This window comes from Quercus suber, unplaced genomic scaffold (assembly GCF_002906115.3).
Source record: "Quercus suber isolate HL8 unplaced genomic scaffold, Cork oak 2.0 scaffold_239, whole genome shotgun sequence".
NCBI classification, from domain to species: domain Eukaryota; kingdom Viridiplantae; phylum Streptophyta; class Magnoliopsida; order Fagales; family Fagaceae; genus Quercus; species Quercus suber.
The window spans coordinates 479489-495975 of record NW_027069696.1 but is presented as its reverse complement, the minus strand read 5'-3'; the positions used below and the strand labels follow the sequence as shown (position 1 = coordinate 495975).

Genomic DNA, 16487 nt, shown 5'->3' with positions numbered 1-16487 from the left:
CATGCAATCTCATACTTCTAGCACGCTCATTGAGAATTCTGCTCATGCTCTCAACCACACCATTCTGCTGTGGTGTCCTAGGAATGGTCTTTTCCATCCTAATTTCCTGTGCAACACAATACTCACTGAACCCTCCATCTATGTACTCTCCTCCATTATCTGACCTCAAACATTTTACCTTCAAACATGTTTCTGTCCCAACCATGGCCTTCCACTTCTTAAAAGTTTCAAATACATCAGATTTATTTTTCAGAAAATAAACTCATACCTTTATGCTTGAGTCATCAATAAAAGTGATGTAATACCTTAAACCTTCAAGGGATGCAACTGAAGAAGGCCCCCACAAATCAATGTGCACTAACTCCAATTTTTCAGCCTTCGATGTCCTGCCAGTTTTCAAGAAGCTCACATTTTTCTGCTTTCTTAAGATGCAGCTTTCACACATGTCAAAATCAATGGACTTCAATTCTGGTAGTTTTCCTTTTGACAGCAGCATCTTCATCCTTTTCTCACTCATGTGACCACGTCTACGATACCATAGGCTTGTATCAGTACTTGCATCAGTAATTGCAATTGTGTCTCTTGGACTTGAGGTCATATATAGAGTACCAGTCTTCTTTCCACGAGCCAATACCCTAGCTCCCTTTGTAACCTTCCAAGTACCACTAACAAATAGTATTGCATGCCCTTCATTATCAAGTTGTCCAATATAAATCAGATTCATCCTCAGGTCAGGAATATGTCGAACATTCTCCAGTAACCAAACAGACCCATCGAGCAACAATATCTAGACGTCTCCCATACCTACGACATCCAAGGTTGAACCATCAGCCAAATACACCTTTCCAAAATCACCTACAACATAATTCTGTATGGTTTCTTGGTGTGGGGTGGTATGAAATGAAGCTCCTGAGTCCAAAACTCAATCATCAAGTGGACTGTCTACTGTAAGAAGTAATGCATCATGTACCTCTTCTGTTACAGCATTAGCAAAATCATCTTCATTCTTCTTCTTAGGATTTTTGCATTGGTTCCTAAAGTGACTTGTTTTCCCACAATTCCAGTATTGTACTTGTTTGTCTGATCTAGATTTACTTTTGTTCCGATTAGTATTTCTGGATTTTGATCTGCCTCGATTTGAATTTCTGTTATTACCTCTGTCTCTTGTCTCAAGGTTTAGGGCAAAACCAGATCCTGAGATTTCACCTGCATCTCTTCTGCGAATCTCCTCAGTTAGAATTAAATCTCGAATATCATTGTATTTGAGCTTTTCCTTTCCTGTAGAATTACTTACTGCCATCCTCATTACCTCCCAACTGTTTGGCAAAGAAGCCAAGACGATCAGAGCATGAATCTCATCATCAAAATCAATTTCTACAGACGACAATTAATTTGTGATAGTGTTAAATTCGTTCAGATGTTATGCTACTGATGCATTCTCTGCCATCTTCAAATTGAACAGTTTCTTCATTAGATGCACCTTGTTGTTTGCTGATGGCTTTTCATACATATCAGACAAAGCCTTCATCAGATCTGCTGTGGTCTTCTCCTTTACAACATTGTGTGCAACAGACCTAAACAGAGTTAACCTGATAACTTCTAGTACCTGTCTGTCAAGAAGAGCCCATTCATCAGCCTTCATCGCCTCAGGTTTTGTCCCCAAAAGAGGCAGATGCAATTTCCTCCCATAGAGATAATCTTCAATCTGCATCCCCCACTACGCGAAGTCTGTGCCATCAAACTTTTCTATTCCAAATGCTTTTCCTGCTTCCTTTGCCATTGCTCCCACTCAAACCTAACCCTAGGCTCTGATACCAGTTGTTGGGAATTCAACCGAAATTCCAACTTGTAAGAAAAAAAAATAGAGAAAACACACGTCAAAGAAAACAATCATACGCACAAGACAGTATTTACGTGGTTCAGCAATTTGCCTACGTCCATGGAGTTGCAGAGATTTCACTATTATCAGGAAAAAATACAAAGTGTGACTACAGTATTTTTTTCTCTCTCTAAAAAACACAACAACAGTTACAAACTCTAATCACAAAAGCGGCTTTTATATCTTGTATATAGGATTACAATGGGTTACAAAATAGGCCAAAAATTTAAACATAAACTAGGCTCCACAAAGCCTAACATAAGCTCCCCCATAAGCCGGTGCAGGCGGGTACCCACCACCATAAGCTAGAGCAGGCAGGTGTCCGCCGCCATAAGCAGGTGTAGGTGGGTGTTGATATACATCCACAACCCCATGACCAGGTCCAGTTGGATAATTTACCAGCTCCCCAAACTTCAATCGAAGGTCCACTACCCCTTTGGCCTTCCCACTGGGGGTAACAACAGTATAGCTGATATGATTTTCACCCTTTGAATCACCATAATTATCCAGCAGTTCCTTCATGGGCACACGGACTCGGCCAATAACTTTGTCTCGGATGATCCTCTCAGCCTTGAGCTTCACCACAACGGTCTGCTGGGCTGCAAGAACGTCGTTGATGATGAACTTCATGGGAGAGTTCCACATGGGATTGCTGCCTCCATTTTTGTCAATCGGTGTCTTCTGCTCAGAGGAGTTGCTGGAACCGTTAATAGAAACGGTGGCATACAAGCCCATCTTGTTGGAGAAACAACTCACTTTCTTCAACTTCAAGTCCTTGGCTGAAATGCTAGAGATATCCAAAGTGGGGTGGCTCATCTTGGAGATTTAGATCAAAGAAATTTTGAAAAGGATTTGATGGAAATGGTGGAGGAAGGGGTATTTTAACTGGTTGGAATTGGTGGGGTGAGAGTTCTGGTGAAGGGTTATATGTATAGAAATAGAAGCTCACATACAGACGCAGAGGCAGTGAGATTCTGAGAGCATGACCACGGTTCACTTTGTGCCCTAACTAGTGCGGGTACTACTCTTTCCCTTGACTAAATATAATGATATACTTTTTTATTATAACTAGGGTCAGTTCAAACTTAAGCATGCAATTGGATGAGGTTCAAAAAAATCAAATCCATCATCTTAATCCTAAAATATTGTACTTTTTCTTTTGAAAAATTATTAATTAGCTGGCTAAAGTTTAATAAATTTATATGCATTTTTCTCTCTATCTCACTTAGAAAATTCTTTCATAGTTTATTAAAAGAAATTATTTTCATCTTCTTATAAAAAAAAAATTAAAATAATTGATATATAAATACACAAAAATCATATATATATATATATATAAGTAGAAGCTTATTAATTAAGAATTTAAATTAAATTCTAATTGCAATCTAAATTCATACTAAAAGTGTCCTTCTAAGTTCTAATTACCCTATTATTTGATATTAAGTGTTTTTAGATTTTCAATACATTCCAATATTATGTCAAAAGTGTCCTTCTAATTATACACTAATTATATAACAATTATATTTATATGCAAATTCAAGTTTCTAAAATTAGAAAAATACAAAAAAAAAAAAAAACCAATTCTTTTATAATAAAAAAAGAATCAATTCTAATTTACATATATATGTATATATATATATATGATATTTATGAGGTAGAAACTAGCTTGTGATTTTTAGTGCAATATGTGAGGACAGTGCTGATTCTGTTGAATCTTACAATAATTTATAACTCAAATATGTCCCCAACCATAAAATTTTTCATGTTATTATATAAAATTTCCAGAGCCCTTGCAAAATTAATCTTGCTTTGCCACTTGAAAAATATGTCGTGAAAAGGCCAAAACGCAAAAGTTTATGCTATAATTTGTTAATTTTAGTATGTAAAGGCAGCCTTATTTAATTACGATACGAAAATGCTGGGTTATGTATGAAAGAAAAAGAAAACGCTGACTATTATGCAATCATGCATAAGTGAACCACCAAAAAAACCAAAAAATAAAAATAAAGAGTTAGTTAGTGTCAGATAATCAAATCTTCTGCCAATAAATTTAAGAATACAATTTTTTCACAATTACTGATATAGTTTATTGTAAATAGTGAAGAAGGGGCCAGAGGGTCCATGGCCCTCTGACTCTACACATTTCTCCCCCACTCCCTTCATTTTACTAACAAAAATTTTAAATTATGAATAAATTATACTTATTGGCCCTCCTTCATATTAAAAAAAATGTACAAACACTCAAAGAAATGATTATTTTTCTTTTTCTTTTAATATTCACTTTTTACTATATATAACTTGTTAATTTTAAGAGTATTTAAAATATATATTTTCAAAAAAATATACAAATAAATCTCTTGTTCTTTCCTTTTTTTTTTTTTTCTTTTTTTTTTTCTTTTTTTTGTTATTAGAAGAAAACGTACTATAATTTTTGTGATTAAAAGTTTATGCTATATTTTACTTTATCATCCATAAAAAAAAAAAAAAAAAATCATTTAGTTTGTTTCATTATTATATTTCTTTTATATTACATTTTATATATTAGGGTATGAAAATAATATTTATTTATTTTATATATTATATACATTTATGTTTCTTAAACCTATTGTTATATTATAATATGTAATCTTTAATTAATATAATAAAAAAGCCTTGATTAAAGATATTTAAAGAATATTTAACACATAGAATTCTCATTAAACACACACACACACACACACACACACACACATACACAGAATTAATGAAAGAAAATATTTGCCTCAAATTATAGAAAGCCAATATTATGAAATTTTCTTATGTAAGAAAAAAAAATAATATAATAAATCATGTTCAAGGCATTTTTTTTTTTGTGTGTGTGTGAATTTTTTTTTTTAAATTAATATATTTGGCTTAGCTCCTTGAAAAAACTTGCTAATTTCACTATCGGATGTAGATAATGGACCCTATATATAAGGAATGCAAACCAATAAATCTTATTAATACTAAAAAAATTCACCAAATTTTCCAGATTCTACCCCTTATTTTTGTTGCTTTGGGTTGTGGTGGGCTCAGTCAAGATGAAGTGACAATTCTATGTGATAGAGGATACCAAAATTTTGATGAAATTTTGGTGCTCCTAATAGTACTGAAGGCAATCAATATAAAGAACAGAAATAAAAGCTTTGTAACTGTATCACTCTACACACAGCTAGTATATATTACTAATCTTCCACACCAAGTATGCTACAGTGCGCATGTCCTAGCTGTTGCTGAGTCACTAAGAACATTCCATACAAGAAATCTGTAGTTGCAACAAAATGACAATTTTTATGGTACTAAAAAAAAAAAAAAAAAAAACTCATAAAATTTTTTGCATCATGCCCATGTTCGTAGGCTTACGTGTATGGTTACCTGTTAAGATTCTGGTAGGTTGGAACACTATCTAGAATCTTCCGACCGTCCCAAGAACCAGAGTCACACGTGCCATCCAATATTGAAATAGATGATGACGCAGTTCACCAATTTCAGTCGCCGGCCAGGTTTGATTGATTATTATATTAAACTACCTGTGAGAGAGACATGCAGAGAGACAATTAGACAGTGTGTAAATTTTGTGTCGTTGTTTAGCCAGTTGTGAATAAAGAAAAAACAAGTTTCCATTTTTTCAAAATAATTGTAAATTTTGCTGGATTACGATATGAAAATGATCGATTATGCTTATCATGCATAAGCATATAAAAGTCAACAAAATAAATACAAAACAAAAATTGTGAGAGAGAGAGAGAGAGAATCTTCCACTCCAAGTAAGTAGAGAGTGCTGCGTCCTGATGAGCGACACAGGTGTAGATATAAACAGTGTAAATTTTGTATACAGGGAAATGAGCCTACAGATCCTTACATGTATATGCTATCACTAATTAATTCAATGAATTTCTTATGTATTAAGTCTTCAGGCTTGTTATTATCATTACTTTCAATATTTACTATTTGGCTGTATTTCATTGTCTGTATGTGTGTGTTTTTGTTCCCTGCGTTTTGTGAATGTCCCTAGCCAATTAATGCTTTGCAAATTAATGAATTATATTTGTATTTGTATTTTTCAGACTCAATAAGATAATTGTTTAATTACAGATGATGAAGAAATTAAGGATTGTGTTTTAAATCTTTGATTTGCATTACATTTTAGCTAAACCCATGATGGATGGAGTTAAACATTTTGTGCAACAAAGTTTCAATTGTGATTCTCATGGGGCATGTGCCTCGTCTAATTAAGGTTGATCTTTTAGTGTCTTTCCCTAGAATTATATTTCTAGAGAGAAAGTCCATGATCCACTCATGCCTAATCCAGCAAAAAAAGAAGTAGGGTACAACAGCAAAATTCAGTCATCTTCACTTATATGCCTGGATTTATGGATGGAAAGGTAGCAGTTAAAGATCTGTCTGAAGGTTTTTTTTTTTTTTTTTTTGGGACAAAAGTTCAAGAATATCTTTCCAAAAATGATGTTCCTATAGAGCTTCTTTGGTCCTAAATAAATGGGTTAAGCTTGAGTCCTGTGCATGGACTCGTTGGAATGGTGACACATGTTTACTTTTGACTATATGTCTTCATCTTAATGGGTTCAGTGTACTAGATCCAAGCTAAGTCCAAAATAAATTTCTATTCAATTAGCTCGGGGGAGGAAATTTTTTTTTTTTTTTTACATGCCAGAAGCAATTGCGAAAAGAAATTTATCACAGAAATTTTTCTTTGAAACTAATGAAGCCTTAATCCTGATAAACAAATTATAAGATAAGATACACAACCAAACAAAATAAATGACTTTGTCTGCACTTTGTTGAAGGTGGAACTGTGAAAGAACTTTTTTTTTTTTTTTTTTTTTTTTTTTTTTTTTATCAATTTTATAGTTGAGTTCATATAAAATTTTAAACAATACAAAATTTATGAATCTAATTTTTAAAAGTTTATAAAAGAAAATCATTCTATCTAAATAAATCAAATAATATAATTTTAATTATTATTTAATTATTAATTACTAAGAGCATCTCCAGGAGCATGGCCATCCAGGTATATTAGCTATAATTTGGAGAACTTGTGCACTATGGATGGTCCAGCGGCTTCTCTATACCCCATTTTTTTTGGCTTATGAACAGTAGACCATCAAGTCTAATGAACTATTGCTCATTCTTCAAATATATTTTTTCTATTATAATAATGATGTGTTGAATAAAAAAAATGTTGGAAGATGTGTAGTTATTAAAAAATAAATAAATAATGAATAAAAAAATAATATTTAAATGAAATTGAGAATCTATTAGAATGTGTATTTGAAAAAGTGAATAGATAAAGGTAAAAATTACTGTTCATTCTCTAAACAGTATAAAAATTTGATGGGTCTGCTGAAAATGCTCTAACATATGTTTGTAAATGTATAAAAAATGTATCACGACCCAACACCTACAGTTTCAACCTATTAAAACAGGCCCATCTTTTAATTTAACCGACCCTCCTTTAAGTATCATTTCATGGGCCATGTTTTATAATGAGGCCCAGAAGCCAACTTACAAAGAGGAGAACAGCTTAATTAATAGAATATTATTGTACAAAAAATTTATTCAAATATTTAATTTAATGTGTTTATACATAAAAATAACTAAAAAGTAAGACAATTGAATTTGCCTTTTCACTACTTATTTCAATTTTAAAAATTAAAAGACCTAAAAAAACACTCATAAATAAATGTGCAAAATTGAAGAAAAGTATGGTTATTTGATAAAATGACTTAAGATTAAAAAATTAGACAACTCTTTTCTCTTAAAAAAAAAGAAAAAAAGATATAGATGACTTGAATAAAACCGTGTGATTTTATTTAAGTGTTTTTGTTAATCTGGATTTCTTTCGTAGTGGCCTGAAAGAGCACTAGCTACTATGATTTACAGGTATAGCAACTTTTACTACATTTTAGCTTGCAAGCTAATGTGTCACCACTTACAACAAAACAATTCAAACATTTACTAATGAGATAATTGAAAGTTAAAATCCACCGATTACAATCATTGTCACATTAATTTATAAATTTTATTTAGTAAAATTTATAATACCTTTTACACTTTACAACCCAAAATTTTGTTTAGTTCATTAGTTTGACAATTTAACCATGTATCCGGTTATTCTAATAGCTCTGTCTAGAGGGACTGTGTCTGCAGTTGGGACCCACCCATCTTTGACACTTCTTGTCTTAAGCAACAGACTTTTCACCGTATTGGCACCAACCTATCCCTAATCCCCACGTCATGAATTGAACACCCCCTTAAAATAAATAAATAAAACTTTTCTTGCAAGGAACCGTCATGTATTGGGGTTCTTTTTCTAATATTATCACTCATTTTATATTTAAAAAATGGGGCAGATTTGTCCAAATCAATCTTATGAGAGTGCTTTGTTTCAACAATACATTGACCCATACCAACTGTCAGCCGAACCGAACCACAGTTCACACCTAGTTCCTGAATTTATTTGACCACAATATACCTCGTCGCTGCTGGCTTCTTTTATTCTTTTGCCAAATCTTCTTTGATTAATAAATAAATAAATAAAAATACTCTTATTGAGAGCACCGTCAAAAATGATAACAGAGGATTTTACCTATGTCAGTGTCACCAACTTTTGATATGGATCCCGGTCAATGAGGCCAAATCTTTTGTCTCACTTTTCTTACTTTATTCTATACTCCACTAATAAATACTTGTTACGTGTTCATCTAATTAATTAAATACTACTATTAATTAATAACTGTAGTATTAATAAGTCAATAATGATAGTATTTAATTAACTAGGTGAACACGTAGCAAATATTTATTGGTGGAGTATAAAGTAGAGTAGAAAAAGTGAGACAGAAAATTTGGACTCGTCACATGGGTCTTCCCAAATAAATAAATAACGAATTGTTGGATGGAGCGGAGGGATTAGATGAATGGTGTTATCGTACATTATTTATATCTGCAATGGGTCCTCCATAAAAAATTATAAAAAAAAAAAAAAAATTTCTTTCTCTTTTAATGATTTAGTCAAACATTTTAATCTAAAATAAAATAAAGCTCTAATGATTCCACTTACGTGTTCACCGTTAGAATTTAATAGGGTTGAAATCTTCTTTATTTATCATCCTTTAAGACTAAGTAAATAACATAAAATATATATAAATTACGCCTAAAGAGTAATTAATAATTGACATAAACCCAATGTGGATTGCCTTACGTCTCTTAATGGTGACAAAATTCACATAAAATGACAAAAAAAGACTTCAATGATTCCATTTGAATTGTTAGCCACCATATTTGGTTGAATAGAAGCTAAGATAAATAATGCAAATCAAAGGTTGACGCTATCTTGACATAACTAACATGCCTTTTAATGGAGACATATTAATGAATGTTAATTTGTTGGTTGAATACAAGCTAAGATGATGCAAATCAAAGGTTGACACTCTCCTTGACATAAGTAACATGCCTTTTAATGGAGACCTATTAATGAATGTTCGCTTAGAGGCTTATAACTTAATTAGTTGACACTTTTATTTTTCAATAAATAAAAAAATCAATCATTCAATAAATGGTTTTTATTTCTTTTTTATGAGTAAATATTAAGTACAATCCGAGTATAATGACATAATGTTTCATCCTCACATTCATGATAGATTCCACTAATTAAATATAACAATTTCAATAATTGCTTCTTCACCTAATTTCCCTTTAAATCAAGAGGTTATACCACTCTCTTTCTTTCATGCACAACTGGATTTTAATTCATTGTTTCTCTGAATTGTTCCATCATATATTTTTCGTAAATGAAATTAACCCCTCAACATATTCCTTTACCACAGCTCTTAAAGGTACATTTTTAACTAAATCGTGCATGATGATCACAAAGTATATATAAATTTTTTTCCTTCTCATCTTAGATTTTGATACTTATGGTACTAGCTTCTATGTGTAGCATTGCAAGAGCTGGGAATGTTTATCAACCTTCAAGCGGATTGAAGCAGAATATATTTCCCATGGAGAGGTGCATGATGTTAGCACTCTCAATATTACGATTTACGATGAATTGTTTCTGTCTAGTGAATCAATTGGGGTGTGGTTTTCAAAGAAGATCCATTTAGGTAATGTTGAAGTTTCGGTTTAAAAGAGATTTCTTCTATTTTTCTCAATGTGGCAATCCTATAAAACATCGTACTGAGAGTTTGAAATTTTCAACTATTTAATTTTTATGTTAATTTTGATTGTATTGTGAAGTCACACCTTGTCGGATTTGAGGGAGTACACAAAACACGAACCATATTGGAACTCAACAAATATTAAGGTGCTCAACTCAACTCCAAGCTTAAGCAACTTAGCTTTTTTTGCAGTTAGTCAGCCATGTAAGCATTTTACCCAAAAAATAATAAAACCTATTGCACCAAATATCAGCTACAATCGGGTGTCTGACCCATTTATAAAACCAAAAACTCAAACCTGTAGAACGTTAAACGTTCGCATTGGACCTCCATGATGCTAGAGTCACCGCCAGAGAGCTTCAGAAAAATGCCAGAGACAACATGAGCACAAGGGTTTTGATATTAATAACTTGATTTTGGTATGGGTTTTACTGTGTTTTGGCAACAAATAAAAAAATCCCAACACTTTCATTGGCACAAATACAGCGAGAAAATACACAAAAAATAAAAATAAATCAGAAAGACCCTATCGCACCACTAGCTAGCACTAATAGCCATTGATTCTTGACCAGCTTGAAGTCAATTCACTACTAGCATTGAGTTAATTTTTGTATGAAGTTCCTGCACCAGGCCTAAATTCCCTACCTGTTCTTTATCATGTTCAATTGACTTCAAAATTTAAGAAATAGACCACAAGCACTAGGATAGTAATGCGAGGTTGCATTTTCGAAAACACAATTCCCTCCTCACCCAAAGTCACATGTATTAGCCAAGGTGAAGGTACCAAGAAGCAAGGGAAATTGGGAAAAAGATGATAATGAGATTTGGGTCTGATTTCCGATGAACAAGTGATGCCCGAGTAGCGATGCCACACTTATGGCAGTCTCCGCCGTTTTTCCAAGGCTCTGGTGACATGGAGGTCCGATTCGAACGTTGTTGTTCTAAAAAGCAGGTTTAGGTTTCGATTTTGTAAATGGGTTTGACACCCAATTGTAGCTATCATTGGGTGCGTGGTATTCTCTCATTCGAGGGTGTAAACCCTTTGTTTTGCGCCAAGACAAGACAGGACCGAATTTAATCTCATATCTAAAAGATACATATGCATACAAACAAGGAAAATTCTTGTTTTATATTATTCTGTGCAATGTAAACATATGAAGTTCCTAAAAACAAAGTCTACTTTAGAGCCAGAAACATAACACCACAACTCTTCTACCCCTGCGAAACATAAAAACAACATTAAGAAATTGAAACCAATCAAACCATTACCATCAGCTAGTAAGGATCCCAATAAAAGCATTAATCACTGCGGCCCCAGCTCCAATCCAGGCAGCTACATTGCGAAACTTGGAAGGATTTTGTGGCTGCGCAGCCGGTGCTGGTGGGGGTTGATGATATGCACCTGGCACTGGCACAGGCACAGCCTCATCATCAGCTCCAGCATAAGCGATCAGCTCCTTGAACTCAAAGTTAATATCTAGTACCCCTTTATCCCCACCAGGGGTCATAACGCTACAGCTCATTCGATTTTCACCCTTTGTGTCAACATAACCTTTCAGCAGTTCCACCATGGGCACATGGACTAGGCCGATAACTTTGTCACTGAGGAACCCAACTACTTTGAGCTTGACCACAAAGGTCTGCTGGGACTCAGGAACATCGACGTTGATGGGGAACATCATGGGGAATTTCCACAAGGGGTTGGCGCCTCCGGTTTTGTCAATCGGTGTCTTCTGCTTGGCGGACTTGTTGGAGCCTCTGATGAAAACGTCCGCGTACACACCCTTATTGTTGGAGCAACAACTGATCATCTCCTTCAAATCCAAGCCCTTGGCAGAAATGATATTGATTTGCAAAATCGGCGGGGCCATCTTGAAGAGTTAGATCAAAGATAATTCAAAGATGAAAAGAAAGATTGGAGCAAAATGGACGGTGAGGTCGGGTGTTTTGACTGTTCCCTTAGCAAAGAAAGCACTAGTTAGAGCCACTTGGTGTGCAAGTTTTTGGGGAAATGCCGGGTCCGGGGAAGGGATTATATAGACGGAGCAAATATCCCGTCTTTGCGTAAAGAGAGAACACTTCCACTCAATTGGCTAACACTAAACATTATTAGTCAAATTAGAGTCAGCAGGCAATTCGACACAAAAATAAAACTGGAAAAAATTTTATTAACGCATCTAACGTGGCTCAGGAATGGACTAATTTGGTTCTTAAAGCCACCTTAATCTTTAAGATATTTAAAGAAAAATAACCAACGAGCCTAACGGTGTTTAGAAATCAGGTTGAATTTAGAAATATTTTGAACCTAGTTCACAATAGACCAAATTTTAAAATATATTAATATAATTTACTTTAACAGGTATCAACCCAAAAAGTCACGTATACAGCTTGCCTATGTAACAATTTGATAGGTTCAAACAGTATACATTTAATGATTATAATAAATAAATGGTTTCAATTAAAAGATGTGCATTTGTTAATATGCTATTTTAAGAAAATTTTGATAATATTTTTATATGAAATATAAAAAGCTGTCAAAAAATTTAGTTACTTTTTTTTTTTTTTAAATTTTAAAAATAGTTTATAAATTAATATTTTTAGTACATTTAAAAAATTAACAGGCCAAATAAAATTTTAACATTTTTTTTTTTGTTTTCTTTTATATCCTATTAACATTTATCATTTTCTTTTTTATCCAACTTTTACCTATCACATATATGAGGTAGCTCAGTTATGACAAAGTTTGGCAACGAACTTGATTGTAGTCTAAGACTACAACTCCACTCAATATCTTTTTATTGGATGTAAATTTTAATAAATCTACTATTAGATTACATTCTCTTGTTATACCCTATATGCTTGTAAAATTTCTAGAAGATCAAAGATCAATAACTATGTTATCAATAAAATGTTTAAATTTCAAGTTTTTGTAGTCTAAAGTTATGCCTAAAAATAAATTTATACATCAAATAGTAAATAGCATCCAATTGACATAAAATTTGATATATGTATTAAGAACATAAAGAACATGCAATTCAATAGTTAGATTCAAAGTATGTAACCATGTTAATTTTTTGAGTGAGAGTTGCAGTTTTAGGTTAACCAAGTTTGTACCCAAACTTTTTCAATTCAATAATTGCATGAGTGTGATATTGTGTGGGATCTCAATCCAAAATATACATAATGTAAATTTTGTGGTCACCATGACTCAAAATAACGGTATTTTAATAATGTTGTGAGATTTTATTATGTTTTAGACTTTTTCACAGTTGAACAGTGTATGGTTAGTTTTTGTAGCCCAAGCCCAAAGGGTTTGGATTATGAGCCCACTAAACCCAAAGTAATGAATTTGTAGAGAGTATGTGAAAGAGATGGGCTGGATGTGAGCTAAACAGTAACTAACTAAGGTATTTGGGAATTAACATGGGGTCATACTTGAAAAGTTGAACAAATGACAGTCCAAAGAGGTTTATGATTAATTGAACAGTGATTACAGTTCTTAGAGTTACAGTGAAGCTTCTCTCTATCTCTCCTCCTCTTTTTTCCGATCCCCACTTATCAGGAGCCCTTTTTCTTTATACAGCATCCTTCCTCATCATCCCCGTCATCCACTTGTTCTTCATCTGCGTACATACTTGAGTATAGGTCACATCAAGTATCTTCTTTAGCTTTTTGTGAGTGGCGGTAGCTGAGGTTGCACTGTTCAGGGGTCTTCTCCACATAAATGCGGTCAAAAAAGTTGCTGCAGTGCATTAAATACGGTGGTAGCAGCTTTTTCTTGAGATATTTCTTCGTCCTTATCATCCCCAGATATGCTCAGAGCTTATCTTTATCATTGGGATTGCTAGGAAGGTCATTCGGACCTTCCACACGCTTATTTGATCAAGACTATTCGTATCCGAGGAGTAAGACCTCTTCGAACCACGGGTGACCTCTTCGGATTGTACTCTTCCCCCATTCTCGAGTTTCTTTCTTCTAGATGGACTCTATCTCAACCAGTTCTCTCTCTTCGGACACACAGTAATCTTCAAACAGGGCCCTAGGCCCAATACGTAGGTTTGGGCTTTTACCCCCCCACAAATAGTATTCATAATTAATTGATCCACTGAGAACTCATCACATTATTAAAAATCCAAATTAGCACACCATCTCAACTAATTATTAACGGAAAATGCTAAAAGTACTATTAGATTTACTACATAAAGCTTACAATCCAACGTGGTAATGAAAAATTCAAACAGTTATAAAGAATTTGTCCAGGTTAATCAAATTACAAAAACCTATATCAAATTTTATTAATCTATATACTTAAACTATTTAATTAAATTTTATACTACCAAAAAACACAGTTTAATTAAATTCAAATCAGTCAGATATCAAGGGTATTTTTGGTGTGTGAGTTCAAACAAAAGTTTTCAATGTTTAAACACCGAAAACAGTGCACTCAAAAAATGTTTGTTTGATAAGAGTTTTTTTATCAAGAGTACTTGAGTCACATTCACAATTTAGGGTATTTATACACTATATTTTGAGAACACCTTTGGATTAATTTTCAATTTTCAGTTTTTGATAACAATGTTGAATGACATTGTTATTAATATTTTGAAAAGCATGAGACTCACTTAAGTGACAACACACAAATGGTTTCTCTCTCTCTCTCTCTCTTCTTCTTCTTCTTCTTCTTCTTCTCTCTTTTTTGCATGCTCTCGTCTTCTTTCTTTCTTTCTTTTTTTTTTTTTTTTCTCTTTCTTTCTTCCTCACTCTCTTTCAGCTCATGTCTCTTTCTTTCTCTTCAGTTTTTAGATTTTGTGTGTTGGGTTGTTTTGTGGTTTCGAAGATTGAAATTTTGTGTGTCGGGTTGTTTTGTGGTTTCGTAGATTGAAATTTTGTGAACTTTTGTGAATTTCTTTTGCAAATTTGTGTGTTGGTGTGTTTAAATTAGAAGAAAAATAGAAGGTCATGCATGTTGCTGTGGTGGTGTTGATGATGTGTTAGGTTGTTTGTTCATAGAAGAAAGAGAGATGTGGGAGAGAGTGAATTGGCTATAATTGTTGGAATGTGTAGGAGTCTCTCTCCTCAAATAAAAAGACACTGTTTGTGTTAGAAAAGTTATCTTCTTTTCTTCTTCTTTTTCTTCTAAAAACACGCATATACTAAACACACAATTATATTTTTTTTACTTTTGAAAATATGTTATTTGAAATATAGTACTAAACCCATTTTTTATATTATGACTACTTTAAACACATGTTTTCATGACATTTTTTAAACTACATTTTTTACATCATTTTCAAAACTGCTGTTTGAACTCACATACCAAAGAGGCCCTTAGGCTCTTGCATCGATGAAGTATCTAGCAAAATACAATACTTTGTGTGAATTGTAAAATCCTAAAAATCATCGTGTTTTTTAACATAAGTTGTGTTCAAAGCCATTCAGTCAAGAGCATGTCTGCCTAGGCATCACACATTGTTGCCCCCAAACCNAAAAAAGTTTTCAAACCGACCAGAATCCTAACGTGTAATCGCACACGTAAGCCTGCGGTACGTGGGCATGATGCAAGAAATTATATGAGTTCTATCTTCTAGTACCACAAACAAACTCAACTTTTATCATAATTCTTATAAATTGTAACTGTTTGACTAACTGCATGTTATTTTCAGATTAATTCACAATTTTTTCTTCATCAATTACAATATATCAATCACATAGAGAGCTGCGGCAAACATTGTCATTTTTTTGTGGCACTAGATATTTTGGATTATGGAATGTTCTTAGTGACTCAGCAACAGCTAGGATTTGCGCACTGTAGCATACTTGGTGTGGAAGATTAGTGATACTAGCTGTGTAGAGTGATACAATTACAAACCTTTTTTATTTCTATTCTTTACATCGTTTGCTTCATCAAAATTTTGGTATCCTCCTCTATCGCATAGAATAATTGTCACTTCATCTTGACTGAGCCCACCACAAAACAAAACACAAAAATAAGGGGTAGAATCTGGAAAATTTGGTGAATTTTTTTAGTATTAATAAGACTTATTGGTTTGCATTACCTATATATGTGGGTCCATTATTTATACCCAATAGTGAAATCAGAAAGTTTTTCAAGGAGCTAAGCCAAATATATTAATATTTTTATTAAAAAATTCACACACACATAAAAAAAAAAAAATGCCTTTCACATAATTTATTAATATTATATATTATTTTTTCTTACATAAGAAAATTTCATAATGTTGACTTTCTATAATTTGAGGCAAATATTTTCTTTCATTAAGTCTGTGTTATTTCTTGAATATTCTTTAAATATCTTAAATCAAGGGTATTTTAATTAAATATTACATATTAGAATATAACAATAGGCTTAAAAAACATAAATATATATAATATATATAAAATAAATAAATAGC

At 32.9% G+C, this 16487-nt stretch overlaps 2 protein-coding genes across 2 annotated transcripts; both read right to left on the bottom strand.

The window, feature by feature from the left end:
* Positions 1-2116: 2116 nt before the first annotated feature.
* LOC112018295 (protein SRC2) lies at positions 2117-2695 on the bottom strand. The gene has a single exon (XM_024050806.1). The coding sequence runs from the start codon at positions 2693-2695 to the stop codon at positions 2117-2119; it is 579 nt and encodes a 192-aa protein (XP_023906574.1).
* Positions 2696-11345: 8650 nt separating this feature from the next.
* On the bottom strand, positions 11346-11945 carry LOC111984953 (BON1-associated protein 2). The gene has a single exon (XM_024016569.1). The coding sequence runs from the start codon at positions 11943-11945 to the stop codon at positions 11346-11348; it is 600 nt and encodes a 199-aa protein (XP_023872337.1).
* Positions 11946-16487: the final 4542 nt, after the last annotated feature.

Bases quoted from the DNA above. Each gene is read 5' to 3' on its own strand.
- LOC112018295 (XM_024050806.1), bottom strand. From the start codon at position 2,695: ATGAGCCACCCCACTTTGGATATCTCTAGCATTTCAGCCAAGGACTTG.
- LOC111984953 (XM_024016569.1), bottom strand. From the start codon at position 11,945: ATGGCCCCGCCGATTTTGCAAATCAATATCATTTCTGCCAAGGGCTTG.